General features: G+C 41.9%; 1 protein-coding gene across 8 annotated transcripts in view; it reads right to left on the bottom strand.

Annotated features, from left to right (window-relative positions):
- hdac5 (histone deacetylase 5) overlaps window positions 1-17,539 on the bottom strand; it is a 69,038-nt gene that overhangs the window by 28,717 nt on the left and 22,782 nt on the right. For 6 of the 8 annotated variants that reach the window (XM_037088027.1, XM_037088028.1, XM_037088024.1 and 3 more), the window contains exons 3-7: window positions 4,633-4,722; window positions 3,925-4,181; window positions 3,598-3,742; window positions 3,367-3,472; window positions 1,598-1,731 (exon numbers count right to left, since the gene is read on the bottom strand). In XM_037088027.1, the coding sequence (XP_036943922.1) occupies window positions 1,598-1,731; window positions 3,367-3,472; window positions 3,598-3,742; window positions 3,925-4,181; window positions 4,633-4,722 (732 nt within the window). Of the gene's footprint in view, window positions 1-1,597; window positions 1,732-3,366; window positions 3,473-3,597; window positions 3,743-3,924; window positions 4,182-4,632; window positions 4,723-14,465; window positions 15,571-17,539 lie in introns of those variants that run through there. The other 2 variants (XM_037088021.1, XM_037088022.1) reach the window with 2 other exon arrangements.

Below are 17,539 nucleotides of genomic sequence, written 5' to 3'. Positions count from 1 at the left end.
ACCTGATGATGGTCTGTTTTGACATGTGTTGGCCATGTCTGTGAAGAAAAGCGTTGAGTAAAACTGATTTCTGCTGCTGAACTTCAGATTCCCTTTTGAAATTTCAAGTGTGTATTCATCCCAAATGATGAATGCAGCTGAGTCTGGGAGGACATTTCACTCAGCAGCCCTAAGCCGTGGCTCAGCGAAAAGAATAGATCCTTCCTTTTTATCGGATGAGATGATTGAATAGGCCCATTTATTTGTCACTCATATCACGCTGAACTGGAGCTGCATTGCCCTGCTGGAAAAACCAGCATAGACCAGCATATGTTGTGTTTTGGCGCTGGTCTATGCTGGTTTTTCCAGCAGGGTGCTACAGCTACAGCATGTATGGATAGCTAACTTACTAGCTACAGTAGTAACCAAACTGTGTGTCCAATGACGCAATGGGAGTCACTGCTAGATGCTATCTGAGTCAAGGTCATAGGTTAGCTCTTGGTACTATCTGTTAATAAGCTAAGTTGTCAAATGCTTTTGGACTATTTGCTGTATTCAACTGGTAAAAATGCTCACTTTCCAGAGACATGTTGAAGCTACATGCCTAATTTTTTTAGCACGACATTATATATGTAAACATCAACTGCATATTTTAAGACTCTGGTATAAAAAAGCGTAAGATGGAAACATCCAGATATAGAATCTTAAAAACTCATGAATCTAACATAAGCTTGTTGATTATATTTCCTACAGCTGATAAAGTCCTCATTTTACCTGGCCAAACTAATAGTCGTGGGCTAGAAGAAGCCTGCTACTGTCTGTTGTCCATCCAGATTGAGGACAAATTACATTTGATATGTTTTTCATTCAATATTTATTTTCCATAAAAATGAAAAAAACACAAATAAAGAAAATCACTACAGTCTCCATGATTTTATAAGGTTTGAGTGACAACAAACATCTGGTGGTACTAATTTGCAACAATATGGCACAAATAGCACTCAAGCTAACTAAAACATGCCCAAATTATGATGGAAGTGTGGCACTCTGTGTTTCTAGTTACATGATTCATGTAATTTATAATCTATTCACTGTTTCCTTTGCTTTTCGTTTTTTTTTTTAACAAATGTACTGACAGTTCCACCTCCACGAAGTATGAAAATAATCTATTTCTGGTGTCTACACTTGTGTTCTTCATATGCACACATTGAAAATGCACACAAACAGGTACAGGATGGAAATGAATTACGCTGACACTTAGCAGACACAGCAATAGTAACTAATGTGGGTGGGGCTTAGTCAACAGTCAATTCAAGTTCCCGTAGGCACGCAACCAGCTTCAGCTCCCGACCTTCGACATCACATGGCAATGTACGGAGAAAATGCTTTAAAATGGTATCGGTTCTTTGTGCGTGTGCTGAAGGGTGTGTGTGTGTGTGTATGTTATCTCTAGGTTTGGGCTACCTCTTCCCTGATGAGTCAGACCCACACTGAATCACACACATACATAAACACACCACACTCCACCTCCGCATAGCCCTTCGTCAAACTGCTTTTACATGGCAAGTGACAAATAACACAAACACGCTCTCCTTCGATCTCAGTGTGTTTCTCCTACCTGTCTTGCGTAGTGGGAAGTCATCTTTGCTCTCGTAGTTCCCCAGAAGTGGGGGCAGTTTGTAGGAGGGAGGAGTTCCTGGGGTGTTACTCTGTGGAGGAGAGCCCTGCTCCAGGGAGGTGTGCTGGACTCCCCTGCAGACACAGACACAAACACACATACACACACACACACACACACACACACACACACACACACACACACACACACACACACACACGAGAACACAGGAGGAAATCCAGTGAGCTGTCTGGTAAAACGGTCACAATATTGGGTTATGAAGTGTCCCAGTAAAGTAATTTTCTGTCGACCTGCTTAGCATACTTTCATTTCATTTGCTATATTTCCTAGAATGCCTTTCCTGTTATTTCCTGTTGCGTGTGGAAATATTTTCTCCATGTCTCTTCTTTGATAGATTGTTACTGCTGAACCATAGTGAAAAATGGATTCAGGGACTGACACCTACATATGGCGTTTTCTCGTGTGTTGGATAAGTTGTTGAAATGAACTGGATGTGACATCATGTCATTTACAGGCCCATTTCAGACAAGGAATATATTACAGTTATTACTTTGTTAAAGAGATGGCTTGTTGTCAGCCAAACATTGCTGTCTTATATATAAATGTGCGTTACAAACTTATTCAGATAAATGTGCAAGCCAGCTGGATCACGTGATCTAGTAAATCCATCTTTCAAGGCTTCAAGCTACGCACTTGAGTGGTTTCGGAACACTCAGACTCCTTTGAAGAACTACTGGTATCTACAAGCATGGATTTGGTGAGACGGCCATAGAGAGATGCAACTGTTAATTTGAAAACAATCTTAATGGCTCCTGAAGAGGTTGGCCAATGATGGACGGTGACAGACAGAATTGTTCGTTCAATCCCCTGCCAAGTATATTGTGAAAGTGCTGGCCCCTTTCTGAACCATTTCTAACTGCTTTTCTCCCAAATGGTTCTGTGTAACCAACCATCTAGCATGTCAAGTTATCATTCAGATAAGACAGAGCTTATTAAAAAGGATACCAGCAATATTGTCAATATTATGTCTTATGAATTCATGAATATGAATCTGGATCAGTATATCTATTCAATTTGTACATCCATCTATACTTTTTAAACCACATTAATTTGATTACAAATCTTTACTTGAATTGTACTATGTAAATTAAATATTAATTAGTATCATTTTGGGAACCAGATATTTATTGATCTTGGCGCTATGTTTTTTCTCATATAACCTCAGTAACTAGTTTCCTGAATTATTTACCTATGAACAGGAAATCTACACATATTTTCTGCATTTCAATTTCACGTCTCATTTCTTTAAAAACTCTTTCAGTAATGTCTGTTATGCAGCTGGTTAACTCGGGCTCGAGTCCTACAAGCAGTTTCAGGATACTTGTGCCCTGGTTTAGAAACCAAGGTAAACTCTCAGTGAGTGTCGGAGCTGCTTGGGTCAGACTGCAGACTGTTCAAGCTTCTCAACATGGAGCAGGAGCTCACACTCCTGAAAGGGCACCTGACAGTTCACACATGACAAACTAATTTCTCATTCACACAGTCCAGTAGGGCTGGGCAATAGGGCTTTAAAATAATATTGTAATAATTTAAGGTTATATTGTGATAGGTGATATATATGTCACTACTGTGAAGTCTATTAACAAGTGGGTACAGGCAAGTATTAGAACAAGTAGAAAAGCTTGGGAAAAAATGACATCACTTTCAATAATGCGAGCGATTTATCCAGGGACAGGTTGAGCCCTCACCAACACTTTGGGGAGAAGGAATGGTTCAGTCCGCCAATGCCCGGCTCTTTCTTATTGAGAAGGAACTCCTGCAGCTTCAGTTTTACCTCTGTACTGGCAATGGCACCTTCCAAATCAAATTGAGGAGAGAGGACAGTGTCAGGACACTCTACTGGCTTGCAGACACAAAGCAAACATGTCATCACGCATGTGCAGAGCATGATAGTAAAAGCAGTGGTATGACAGACATACTTTCTTTGCCTTTCTCTTTGTTCCTCAGCAGCAGCAGTTGTTGCTCCAGTCGGTGCTTCTCCTGCTCTTCGTGTCTTTGTTGCTCTAGTTTCCTCTTCTGCTCCAGCTCCTGTTGCCGCTTTGCTGCCAACAGCTCTTGTTGTTGCTTACACACATACATACACACAAACACAGACACACATACATACCTTAGTAACAAATAAACCAACCAGCGAGCTAAATCACTTACAGGTTGGTTGACAAAAAAATAAGAGATGGATGGAATCCTAGAGATGAGAGAAAACTTTGTGTCCTGTGGACTAGTCAGAGACAAACCTGACTAGCTACCTTCAGGTGTTCCTGCAGCTGGACTTCATGTTGTCTTGTGAGAACTTCGTGTTTTTTCTGGAACTCTGCAAACAGCAGCTGTTTCTGGAGCTCCTGCTGCTGTTTCAGTAGTACTAGTTCCTGCTGGAGCTGCTGCTCTCTTAGGCTTGTGTCCACCGCTGCCACACCCCCCGAGAGAGACCCCACCCTGGGCTCTGTCCGCAGATCCACTGGGCCTCCACTTCCTCCTCCAACTGGGCCTTCTGCCGGACCCCCGTCTGGTTAACAAGAAGTCAGCGTTACTCATGCCGATCAATTGCTGATGTCTGTTATCCATTTTGTATGCTTGTTTTTGTATTTTTGATTGAAAGTATAGAACACTTTATTGAAATCATGTCTTTGTCTTTGCATCATATTGTCATGCTCTACATTCTGTATTACTGGCTTCCCGGTGTAATAATCAGAAATAAAAAATAAAAAAAAATCACACAGCTCCTTTGAAGTCTCACATATACAATGGTACATGAACTTTGATTTGTTAAATCAGTTCAGTTCCCCTATCCCTAAGTATCTTGTGAACCCATCCAGAGACCCTAATAACGGACCCAGAAACCACTCAGACAGTCAACTGGTCTACGTTTAGGAGACATTTTAGGTGGTACCCACTTAATCAAGCCCCTGTCAGAGACATGCAACTCCCCCTCAAGGACCAGAGGACTACCTACTCACCAGCCTCTCCACCTCCTCCTCCTCTCTGCTCGCTCGCTGTTCCTACTGGGCTCTGCATGCCCGAGGGTAGGCTGCTCTTCACCTCCACCACTGCAGGACAAAGGAGAGAGAGAAAGACAGAATGACTGATTAGTCTGCATGATTGATAAGTTGAGCATAGCAATGACTTACCCCAGTGTTATCTTGGCTTTAGCCGAGAATAAATTCAGTGTGGCTAGCCTAAAAGACACTGCTGAAAATGTTAACATGGTCCAGACAAATTGGGAAAGAAAGAAAAAAGAAAAGAGGATTGCCAGATCAGCCATTGGACAAATGAACGTTAAACCTTAAAACAGTAATGGTGTCCCTTCCCTTAATTAGTAAAGAAATGCGCAACCTTACACTGATCTGGATTTGTAGCCTCTACTTGAGCTAATCATTATGACGGATTAATACTGATCTCCTTATTCAGGCTTCAGAGTGGACAACTCTCTGTGCTCACTTAGTGATGAGCATTTTAAGGATGTTTTGGAACACTGACAATCGCAAAACATATCAGTTCTGATTAGCCTTCATGACACAATCTCTACAGTTAAGTTTCCTTTAGATGTAGTCCCATATTTAACCAAATTTTCAGAAAACGGGGAATAAATGCACATCTATGCAATATGCAGTATTTATGCACATATTTGGAACTGGGCATATATCAACAGTTGGTAGCGTTAACTCTCTAGTTAAGATTCATTAAACCACTGCAGAGGAAGGGGGCATATACATTTGATGAAGTTAAAATAAAGGTAGTGTAAAGCAGTTGTAATATGATGTAATCTGATAAATTGCCTCCACTCAGAGGCTTAATTGCATTATGGGTAAGGAGGGCACCTGGTTTTGTGCTACAGGACCGACATGATAAACCAGTGGACTGCAAAACCTGCCTATATTACCCATAAGTCAGCCACTGACTGACATCACTGGAGGCATTTTATCAGATTACATGCAGCTTCCTCTGAAGCCAGTTATAAGTGACTTATCATACTTTCACATATGCAGGAGTACTCCCTAAAACAAAGACTGTGGAACAATGATGGAAATATGTCATTTTGGCTTGTTTCACGTATCAATATGTGGAAGGCCTCCCCATAGATCAGATGTTTTACATATCCTCAGCTGACGTTTAAGTCACATATTTCACATACGTCATGATTTATTCACCAAATCTATTTCCATTGCATTTTATTTACCTGCTATTCCACTTTCCATTTCCCACCTTTCTATTCAGTTTTTCTGACGCAAAACCTGAGAAAACGCATATAAATACAGGTGGATTAAAACACACTTTCTGTATGTGGTTATTCAGGCTTCAATGCTAAGAATTTTCCACTCAGATCGGAAGCTCCAACAAGCTTAACTGCTCCAATCAGCTTACATGATGACTTGCGTATGTGTGTGAGAGAGAGAGAGAGAGAGAGAGAGAGAGAGAGAGAGAGAGAGAGAGAGAGAGAGAGAGAGAGAGAGAGAGAGAGAGAGAGAGAGAGAGAGAGAGAGAGAGAGAATGGCTGTTTGCAGCGTAGAGAGCCAACAGGTGAACACGCTGCCTAAAACTGACAGACCAGGGAGGCAGGGACAGAAGACTTTTAGTGTACCATCATGATCAGAGCCTACGGACGTGCCCTTGAGCAGGCCAGTGATTGTGACCTGCTACAAGTCTCTGGTGACTGCTCTCTCTTGGCCTCGGCTGACCCCTGTTATTGGATCAGGATACTTCCTGGAAGTTGCTACGCTGAGACATGTTGGGATGTCTGCTGGCCAAAGAGGAAATTCAATTAGGACTAACCTACTGTGGAGTCTGACCTTTGAGCTTTATATACTCTCCCCGATTGGTCACCAGCCATTCTTTGGCACACCCCCTCTGCTTTTGCATCACGTGGGTTTCAAGCTAATCAAACACCAACGTCCACAATGAGGAAAAGCCTATTAGCCCAGGGCTCAAGAATTGTGACTAATTAGAGGAGGAAAGATTTCATCATTACAGATTTTCATTATCTTTTGTCACAAGCTGACCTGTGACTTCTGACCTTTGACATGAGGGAGAGAAACATGTACTGCATAGAAAATGGGTAACAGGGCTGCTGTACTCTAATTCAATGTCATGGGCTCAGATAGTCTCATATGAATTTCTGACTAAATGTTGTGGATTAAAAAAAATATTTTCCCCATTCATGCACATGTGAAGAAGCTTTCCAGTTTCAGACTTGCTGGTTTGTGACCATTTGGTTGGCTCAGTCAAAGAAAGTTGGTAAAAAGTCCAAAAACTGAGAGCTGGGAATAAACAAAGCTGTGTGTGTGTGTGTGTGTGTGTGTGTGTGTGTGTGTGTGTGTGTGTGTGTTTGTGTGCGCGCAGCCACTCACATCTAAATTACCTAAACAAATATTCTGGCGTTTCACTGTGACGCACGTGTCTCCCCTTCAACTACAACACACACAGTGTCCCTGTGTACGTGTGTGTGTGAGAGACTGGTCTGTGAGTGTGTGTACAACAGTCTGTTTGGCAAGAGAGCAGCATTCCACAGCAGCCAGCGTCTGACGTCAAACTGAAGACATTTATAGTCTGGTAAACACGCGCGCACACACACACACACACACACACACACACACACACTAACATACAGTTTGACAAAGAGGCAACGTTTCAGTCTGTCAAAAATAAATGAAAGACCGACTGTGCATCGAGTCAGTGAATATTGAAGAATTGAACACAGACTGGTGATTATACCTTGGTGCCAACATGCACCGCAGAGAACTTTAAAGACACAATATGCGACATTTCTGCATTAAAATCACTAGAACTTTGTTAGTTGTCTACTGACATTATCCAGAAAGTTTCTAACAATGCTCAAAGCCAGAGAGAAAAAAGAATTTCAGTCAAGGTAACATTTCCATTAGGTCGATGAATGTGACTAAACGTAACATAAAACAACAGATTAACTATTCTGTGAACCGATTGCTGAATATCAAATAGATGTAGAACAGTGAAGAAAGCTCCATCAGTAGCTATTTCATGATATCATCAAACATCTTCTGTTTTCATCATTTTGTTTCAGAGACTTCTAAAACTAGAGAATACATACACTATATTGCAAAAAAGTTTTCGCTCACCTGCCTTGACTCTAATACGAACTTAAGTGACAGTCTTAATCCATAGGGTTTAATATGACGTCGGTCCAACCTTTGCAGCTATAACAGCTTCAACTCTTCTGGGAAGGCTTTCCACAAGGTTTAGGAGTGTATTTATGGGAATTTTTGGTCATTCTTCCAGAAGAGCATTTGTGAAGTCACACACTGATTGGATGGGAAGGCCTGGCTCTTAGTCTCCGCTCTAATTCATCCCAAAGGTGTTCTGTTGGATTGAGGTCATTGCAGGCCAGTCAAGTTCATCCACACCAAACTCTCTCATCCATGTCTTTATGGACCTAGCTTTGTGCACTGGTGCACAGTCATGTTGGAACAGGAAGGGGCCATCCCCAAACTGTTCCCACAAAGTTGGGAGCATGGAATTGTCCAACATCTCTTAGTATGCTGAAGCATTCAGAGTTCCTTTCACTGGAACTAAGGGACCAAGCCCAACTCCTTTAAAACAACCCCACACCATAATCCCCCTCCACCAAACTTTACACTTGGTACAATGCAGTCAGACAAGTACCGTTCTCCTGGCAACCGCCAAACCCAGGCAGCTGCCAGGAGAACATTACAATAACTTCTGTATATGATTCTCGTCTGATAGTATCAGAGGCGCAGTATTGGCAAACTGAACCAGTGTGAATGGATGAGCCAGCTGCGCGTATGGAGGGTGTGTCTGTTAACTGCACAGGTCCCTCACTCAATTTAATAAAGAGCAATGTCCCACAAAGCAACATTACAGAACCAAACTAAGGTAACATAGTAACTGTCTCTGGCAACAAGGTAAAAAATACCACAGCTATATGTGGAGAAGCGTCTGTCCTCCCGCCTGTCCTACCAACTCTTCGTCACCGGTAAAAAACTTTAATTTTCTAAGAGTTTATGATGAAAAAAAATTCATGTGTGTGTCCGGACCAAGACTTCATTGAACTTTCCCCCAGAAAATAGCCTCTGTCCTCACGAGTGACAGAGTCAGACAGCTACCTGTTCACTGATGGCGATTATGTAATTAAGTAATTTAGAGCTAAAAACGTAACTTAGTCACTCTCCAGGATGTTTGGTGGGTCGGGATCTCAATCACGACACATTATAACAGCAAGGAAAACAACAAGGAAACACCTTGAAAACACACTGACGTCATCATCATGACGTGTCCCGTCACGTCTCTTTCAGAGCTGCAGCACTGGGACAGGGGACCGTGAGACAGGTTCGTGGATCTGAGTGTCGCGATTTCAGTTTTGACACGTGTGTCAGTACAGCCCTACTGCGCACTATGCACCTCAGCGTCCATCATTTTACATGGCCTACCACTTTGTGGCCGAGTTGCTGTCAATCCCAATCACTTCCACTTTGTTATAATACCACTGGTGACAGTTGACTGTGGAATATTTAGGAGCAAGGAGATTTCATGACTGGACTTGCACAGGCAGCATCCTATCACAGTACCACGCTGAAATTCACTGAGCTCCTGAGAGCAACACATTCTTTCCCAAATGTTTGTAGAAACAGTCAGCATGCCTAGGTGCTTGCTTTTACACACCTGTGGCCATGGAAGTGATTGGAACACCTGATTTCAATTATTTGGGTGGGTGACTGAATACTTTTGGCAATATAGTGTATTTTGCATTTAAACACCAAAAGAAAAGTTTCTCTTAGAATAGCTGAAGATTAATAAATTGTTTCTGATTAATCTGCCAACCACTGTCTACAACCAATCGACAACTGATCCTGAGGGGAACATGAACGTGTCTAGTGAATTTCCTGGCAATCCAACAGTTATCAACACTCGGGCTGCTCCATAACCGATTTCACTACACAACTGTCTTGGACAAAATCATTTATGATTGCCACACACTGTGGTAGTTGCTAGCAACTTGCTGCGTCTCCTTGACTCTTGTTTACCGATTTATGGTGTGTGGCAACCAGCGCTAAAAGTACATTACAGCCACCTACTATGTACTAAGTAAAAACAGAAAGAAACAGAAATGATTAAAGAGGCACTGGATTAATTTAGTCAATATTATTATATGTCTACTAATATGATGTCAATATTTCATTTATAAATATTGTAATTATCGTCAATATCGTTATATTGCAACACCTCCAGTCAACACATTCCACTCAAAATGGTGGAACTAGTGGACTAACGCATTGGATTACCAAAGTCATCAGCGCTAACACAGTCTAATGGAAGGAGTCCTAACCATTAGAAAAGACTACCCATATATGGTAAAGATGATACAAAATGCAGATCAGGCTGATATAAACGTCACTCATCCTGGGTGAAGCATTTGTAAAATGTTCTGCATAGGCATAGAAACAGAAATAATCCAGAACAGCTCAATAATATCAATCAATATATTGTACAAGGGACCAGGTAAATACAAGGTGACAAGGGTGGCAATGTTCGATGACCAAGTTTTCAGTGATGGTAATTCCAAGGAATCAATACGGGTGTGTTCCTTTGCATCCTTTATTCTGAAATCACCAACAGCTTCTTAGTTCTGATGTTGAGCATTAGCTTGTTCTTTGTGCACCACTCGGCCAAACACAAAAAGATCTAAATTACCTGTTATGCAAGCCCAAGAAAAGCAGTGAATGATAACATTTGAGTATCTGGAATTATCACATTCTTGGCGTTTTTGTTTGAACACCAATTAATGTTGGTCAATTGACTACTTGTTGCTAAATCGTCCACTTGTGAGATAAAGCCTGTCATGTTTTTGATTGGACCACTGGACATCTCTGATTCGTTCCAACAACTGTGAACTTACAACTTCTGCCTTTGACGAGACCATGCCTGCTTTAAAGCGACAGCGATCCAGACTGTATCCAGATATTAAAGGCTCTTTGCTGTTATACTTACTCGCTGTCTAAAGACTCTTTCCTGCTACGCAGGAAACATTTTATGTGTCCCCTTTATGCGTTACTCGTTAGGGAAGCTACAAATGCTCAGACCTGACACTTGATCTCTGGGCTGTGTAGTTTGGGAATATATGAACTAAGCAATAAAGATAGAGACTAACCAGAAACAAAATTGGGCTAGTTAGTGGAAAACGTCTGTTGTTTTCGCAGCTAGCTTATGAATCTTCAGTGATGTGAAAACTGTGAACTTCAGTTTTCTCTCTGCTCCTTCAGCTGTTTTCTCTGCTTACGTTTATCATCTACGGCTGTAAAGAAAGACGTTACAATATTTGTTTGCGAATATTTTGTAATGTTAATCACCAATAAAAGTTCATAAAACACAAATAGGGAAGACAGAGGTGTGTAGCTGGAAGCCCAGTCTATGTTTTCAGTCGCTCATATTTCTCATTGCTGCGACTGCTACTGCTGCGAGGTATTTCTGGAAACCAATATTCGTCTTTTCGCTTCTCTCTCTCGCTCTCTCTCTCTGTCTCTCCCTGTCTTGTTCGTTCTGCATTGCTAAAAGAAAATAGGCACTATGACATCAGCCCTGCAAAACACTCTAAAAAAAAAAAAAAAAAAAAGCCAGGAGAGAGAGAGAGAGAGAGAGACACACAGAGGGGAGAAAGAAAAAGACAGAGCAGCAGAGAGAGTGAGGTAAAAATAGTATAATGGCTGTTTGTACTTTGGACAAATTAGAAGCTTAGAGAGAGAGAGGGGAGTCACATGTGTAGTGTTGCTATAGCGACTGAGGCTGGGTCAGAAGTATTATGGGCTGGCAGACAGTAGGTCATCCACAGCTGATGCTGTCTGTTGTGTTAGACCAAGCTTTATATCTTTGACAACATCTGGTTAAATCATTCACACACCAAGTGTGCAGATTTTTAAAGAAGCCCTGGCGATATTATTTGTATTGACAATGGGTCAAATGACTGTGTATTGTGAAGGAGTCACATAAATGCTCAACAACTCTGCGGTTCCCCTCAACAAAGGGTTTTAACATCTTTCGGCTCATTATTTTGGTTGACTTGGAGCATCTTTCACAAGGTAAACGAGGGCCCACCGCCCCCTCATGTCAAAGTGGGTGTCAATGTTTACAACTAGGAGATGAGAGTTTGAGGAGTCACTATCCTTCTGGTCACGAGAGTTGGGGAAAAAAAGCAACGTGAGAATGAACTGCAGGAACCGCAGTCAGGTAAACTTGGGAATTTCCCTTCTTCTAGAGCGATATCAGCAGTTAAATGCCATATAAGTTCATGTGCGCTAGCTTTCAGTGCCAGTCCACCTCTCTGCAGTCTGTCCGTCTTGCTAACATCAGCTGGGCTGGGCAGTGAATCTTTTATCTGTTTGCATCTTGCTCACTGCGGTCTGTGACTTAATGCCTGACAGAAGAGAGAGTGAGATAGGCCTGCAGTGACTTATTACGTTTGATAAATGTCAACGGGCCGAGGTGTTCATAAACTGCAGCACGAGAAGACAGCCGCATCACGCGAACATGCGCTTGTATGCACGAAACAAAACTCTTGCTTTCCGGCAGCAACTGTGGTGTCCACTCCACTGCATATCAATAATAAACTCCTCTATGGTGCACATAATATCAAAACAGGACAATGACGAGTTAGGCTCTCAGTCAAGGTTTAGTCACGGGAGTAAAATACACATCATATACCTCAGTAAAAGTACTATTACTACACAGTGAAAATAGTCCACTAAGTAAAAGCCTAGCATTTTGCTTTCTTAAGTAAAAGTCAATATTATCAGCATTGTTTCCCTATCATATCTGATCTTTTTGGATAAATATTAATGCTGCACTGATGCGCATGTGTCATTTTACTGCTGTAGATGTTTAAGGTTGAGCTCATTTTAACTCCTTTGTATACTTTAGGTTGGGTACAAGGGCCCCTTATCAGAATTTTGCTTAAAGCCCTAGGGAGCTCAGAGCCAGCTCTGATTATTTTGGTTGACTCTGAACACTTTAGCAACATTCAGCTCATTGATTTGGTTTAACTGGAACTAAAGGGCCAAATCTTTTCCCCCAAGTTGGTAGAGATCAAAACAAAGCTAGTAAAATACAGTGGTTATTTTTGTTGTTTGGACAAAAACAAGACTATAAAATCATTTTGCTGGTTTAAATATTTCCAATCATATGAGATGCAGAACTAGTTTTAAATAATAAATGTTATAACATCATCAAAAAGCAAACATGAGAATACATAGTATCTCCAACCCTGACCTTCACGTGTCTGTGAGGCTGTTAAGTCCGAACAAACACACAAACACTAATAAACACTGACCTGGGTTCACCAGTGAACCAATAGTGTAACTGCAGCCCAAAAGAAGATTAAGAGTGAATGTTGTGTCCTGCTTGTACCAATTAACAACCTGCTGGCATCGGGAGGTGGCATCAGGCCACACTCCAAATAGGCCCACCCAACGTCAGCAGCCACATTGTTCAGCAGCCTTTACTGTACCAAATCATCCACAGGTTGAATTCACACAAGAGATATATTTTGCTACTTTTGTTGTGTTTCAGTATTAGATCAATTCCCTAAATCTAAAGGACAAAGACAAGTGACCTGCGAGTTGGCTCTTAAGAGCAGCAAAGTCTGCAAAAAAGTGTGGTTTGAAGTCTAAGAGGTTCCCTAACAAAGGTTATCCACACTCCCTAAACTGACGAGGAGCAGCGGAGAGAATGGAAATCACAAGCGAGTGATGATTTACGGAGGAGCGTTCTTGCCCCAACTTCTCTGAAAATGTGAAAAGGAGATATTGTTGTTTCAGTGAATGACTTTTTTTTTCTGTCTGCATGTCCACACGTTTTCAACACAGGGCAAATATTTGTGTTTTAGGAATCCAAGAGTCATGGTGATGGGACATTCTGCACCTTATTAATGTCAAAACAAAATGGTCATGAAAAAAGGTAACACCAATGCAACGACCACACATGATGCTTTGCTAGTACAGTTCATATAATTTATAGGCTTCATGGGATGTAAACAGGAAGCATACTGCATCAGTGTATTCAGTGAGTTAGCTCTGGGATAAAACTCAAGCCCAGTTAGTTTTAGCCTATATTTGTTCACATTTTGGTAAACTGGCACCATTAAAATAACGCAGAATTACTTATTTGCTGTTCAGTGCATTCCTGTGTGTACAGTCATCAATTACTGGATGACTTTTATACTGAAAAAACTCAAAAATAAGATTATTCTCAAGCAAGTTCTGCAGTTATAAGGAGAGTTTTTTTTGTAATTTCTAAGCAAATGTATGTTTTTTATTAGCATTGTACTTTGTGTTTAATGATATCTTCGTAAAGCATAAAATCAAACTGAATCTGAAAGAATGTTCATCATGTGCATGTTCAGGACTCAGAGAAGGAATAGGAACTATGCCGCAAAGTGTGGCACTATGGATCTAAAATGAGCATTACTTGCCTCAATGAACTGTCTGACAGCCTCAACTGCTCCAAACGTAGACCATGTTAATAACGACCAACTGCCTTACCGACTAACAACAGCATGCCCCTGCCCATTCCACCCCACACAGCATCTTTGCCTCACATCCCCACAGTTTGAAACCCTCTGACCATAACCTACAGTCACATTCTTACATTCTATTCTATCGACAAAACAACTGAGCCTACGCAAATATACTGTTGTTCGGGGAATGCCAAATAACACTTTTTACATTCAAGCTTTAGTCTGACGAACCCATCAAACCTCCAGCGCTGAGCAGCCCCCCTCCCCACCTCTCCTTTCCCAGAGATGACTCACCGGTGGTGGGCATGGCAATGCTGGAGCCCCTGTTGTCACTTAGGAGCTCCAGAGGCTGGTGGCTGTCTGTGCTGGCGGAGGAAAAACAGGACTCAGTCTCATAGATGGTCTGCAACATGGCGCACAATCCTGACACCGTGGGATGCAACAGCATGCCAAGACAAGAAGCAGCGCTTTATTTTGTCACAAAAAATGACAATCAGTTCCTCTTCTGAGAAAGCAGCATGGCTTAGTCTAGGACTCAAGTTGCTAAGGATAGTGGGAAACCAGCATTAAAATGTAGTTTCAAAAATACTGAATCATAGATGACTCATTCTGAGGAGAAACAAAATTGAAAACTTCCAAATGTTTTCTGTGCTTTTGTAATAAAAATGATTAAAAACAATTAATGTGAATTCCATTAAAAATTCCAGAGGGAACTCAGAAAACTCCTCTGTGCTTTTATTATGTAATCCAGCAGAGGTAGCCTGTTAAGGCTGCAGTCTGATTTTTGCAGGTAGTCTCTCTCCCTTTCAGTTTTCCTGGAGCTCCAACTGGCTCTGGCCCATGGTTCGCGCTGTGATGACCAGTAACAGACACTTCAGACAAAATCCTCTTTTGTAGTGTTGTAGCCTCGGCTGCAGGTTTGAAAATCACCGTCCTCTCTGCTTGCCTCAGAATGAATAAAAAATATCAAAATGTGGCTTTCTGGTCTACATCACCTGGAGTCCTGATCCACGCACAACACTTTGCTCCTGAAACAGTGGCTGGTATGTTGCAAAAGGTAGAAAAAAAAGTTTGTTTCCTCTGCCGCACTGAACATTCTCTCAGTCCTTAGCAGCCAAATTGAATGAGGAAAAACCAAGAGCGGGAAGGAATCAATGTAATCTTGTTGCTGTGTGTATTTCCATTAACTGAGAAGTGATGGAAGGGATCGGTTGGAGAGTGGTACTGCTGCAGCCTCTCCACCACTTCCCACCGCTAACAACACAACAAAAATACAGAGACGAGGAGAAGACGAATTCCCCTGCTCGGGTGCATCAAAGGATCCTCATGCTGCTCTCCTCCTGTACGAGAGGGAGAGGAGAGGACGAGGAAGAGGCGGTGGAGGAGGAGCGGGAGGAAGAGGAGGAGAGGCGAGGATGTAAATAGCTTTGGGAGAGCGCTCCCCGAGGTTCCATGCTTCCAAAATTAGAACGAGGCGCTGAGAGAATGACAGAGAGAGGGAAATGGAAAGAAGGAGGGAGCAGAGGAGTAGAATAAAAAAAATAAATAAATAAAAAGAAATGCAACGAGAGGAAAGGCTGGGCTCAAGAAGACGAGCGGCAAGTTAGAATCCTCCCAGCAAAATAAACAGCCACAGATCACACGGTGTCCTCTTATCCCTCGCTTGAAAACACACAAAAAGAGGCAGGCTGCTGCAGAGCCGAGCTGTGTACAGCGACCAGAAACAGCTGCTGGTCAGACAGCTAATATTCACTGTCTGAGAGTCCTTGGTGTGTGAGTGTGTACAGGGGAGTGTGTCTATGACGCTCTTTGAGCTGCTGAATGAACGTTGAGAAAGGAAGAGAGGAGACGGAGGGAGGAGGGAGAGCAGGAGCAAGAGGCTGAAAAGTAGATCACTGGGTGGTGAGGAAGATAGACGGATGAATAGAAAGTCAACAACGGCGTCTTTGGATTTAGTAAAAGCTTCATAACGTACAGAAAGGAGAAGGAGAAGATGAGGACTATCTTCAACAGCCATCCAACTTCGGTCATTTCCCCCTCCGCTGCATGTTTCTGGTGTTAAGATGGGATGACTTTTTTTTAAAGACTAAAGAACACGAAGGGGAGAAAGGAGTGGAGAAGAGAAGCATTTACTAACACAGGAGATGGGGGGTTGATGGAGGGACTATAGCTGAAAATAGCCTGCCTGGGAGGAGGAGGAGCCACAGATAAAAATAGACGGAAAGGGAGCAGTAAGCCTACAGCTCTGGGGTGGGGTGGCGGGGGTTGTGGGGGGATGGGGAGGCGTTCGGCGCTGTCATGTTTCTGCAGCACACTGCCCAGAGATCACCTGTCAATCAAATCGTGTGGGCAGGGCTGCAACCTTTTCCCCCTATGATTGTGTGTTGGTGCAGTCGGAGTTCCAGAAGGTGGAGATGGACTACTTTATAAGCATGATGGCTGTGCTTGCTCACACTGCAACCTTGTCTTGTCCATGCACTACTAGATTCAACTTGTGGCTGATGCTCCATTTTCATTAGGCTTGTGGCGCTAAGGACAGCGATGTCGGCCTTCCGGTTGGTCCAACCACACTGGTCAGGACTGAAATATCTCAACATGTTTTCATACAGTGCCACCAGCAGGTTAAAGTATTCAATCATCCAGTGAGTAAGACAACGTCTCTTTGACGGATTGGCCATTTTGACCAGACACTCAGTGGATGAGTCCTGACTTTGGTGGTGACTCTGCATTCCAAAAACTTGGGAACAAATACTTGCAACATGGGTGACATTCCCATCTGACACAGCTGTACTTCGTATAGAGTGCTCATTGGCAAACATGCTAAATTAATGAAATAATGAATGCTAATTTTGCAAATAACAGCATGCTTAATGCTAAACTAATGAATAACAAATGGTGCACACATAGGATAGAAAAACTAATAACAATAATATGCTAGGTTTGAGGTACCATTAGAGAGTTTGTCCACCGGCGAGCACCGACAAATTGATTTTTACACTGTAATATTTCCTGCTTAGTTTGTATTTTGTCATAATTTAAAGAAAAAAAAACACGCTACCAATGTAGCCATTTCTGTTTATGTTGTTTCTTTTTTCGAAAATATGTAATACTTGTAATAAATGTAATGAAATATCATATATTTTTTAACTTTCAAATATGGATACCAGTATTGCCTTAGAAATCCACTATTGGTTACGATAAACCAATATCAGCTCTTGGCAGAAGATAGTTTTAAATACTAAGTTTTACATGGGAAGACATTGTATTCTTTTATTTATTTATTTATTTATTTATTTTTTGCACTGGTGTGCCAAACTTTTTCATTTAGCTGCACCAACACATCATTATTTGGGTGCAAACAATGATAC

The sequence above is a fragment of the Acanthopagrus latus genome, chromosome 23 (genome assembly GCF_904848185.1).
Source record: "Acanthopagrus latus isolate v.2019 chromosome 23, fAcaLat1.1, whole genome shotgun sequence".
In the NCBI taxonomy this organism is placed as follows: Eukaryota; Metazoa; Chordata; class Actinopteri; order Spariformes; family Sparidae; genus Acanthopagrus; species Acanthopagrus latus.
The sequence above is the reverse complement of the archived record's forward strand: the minus strand, read 5'-3'. Positions and strand labels throughout refer to the sequence as shown.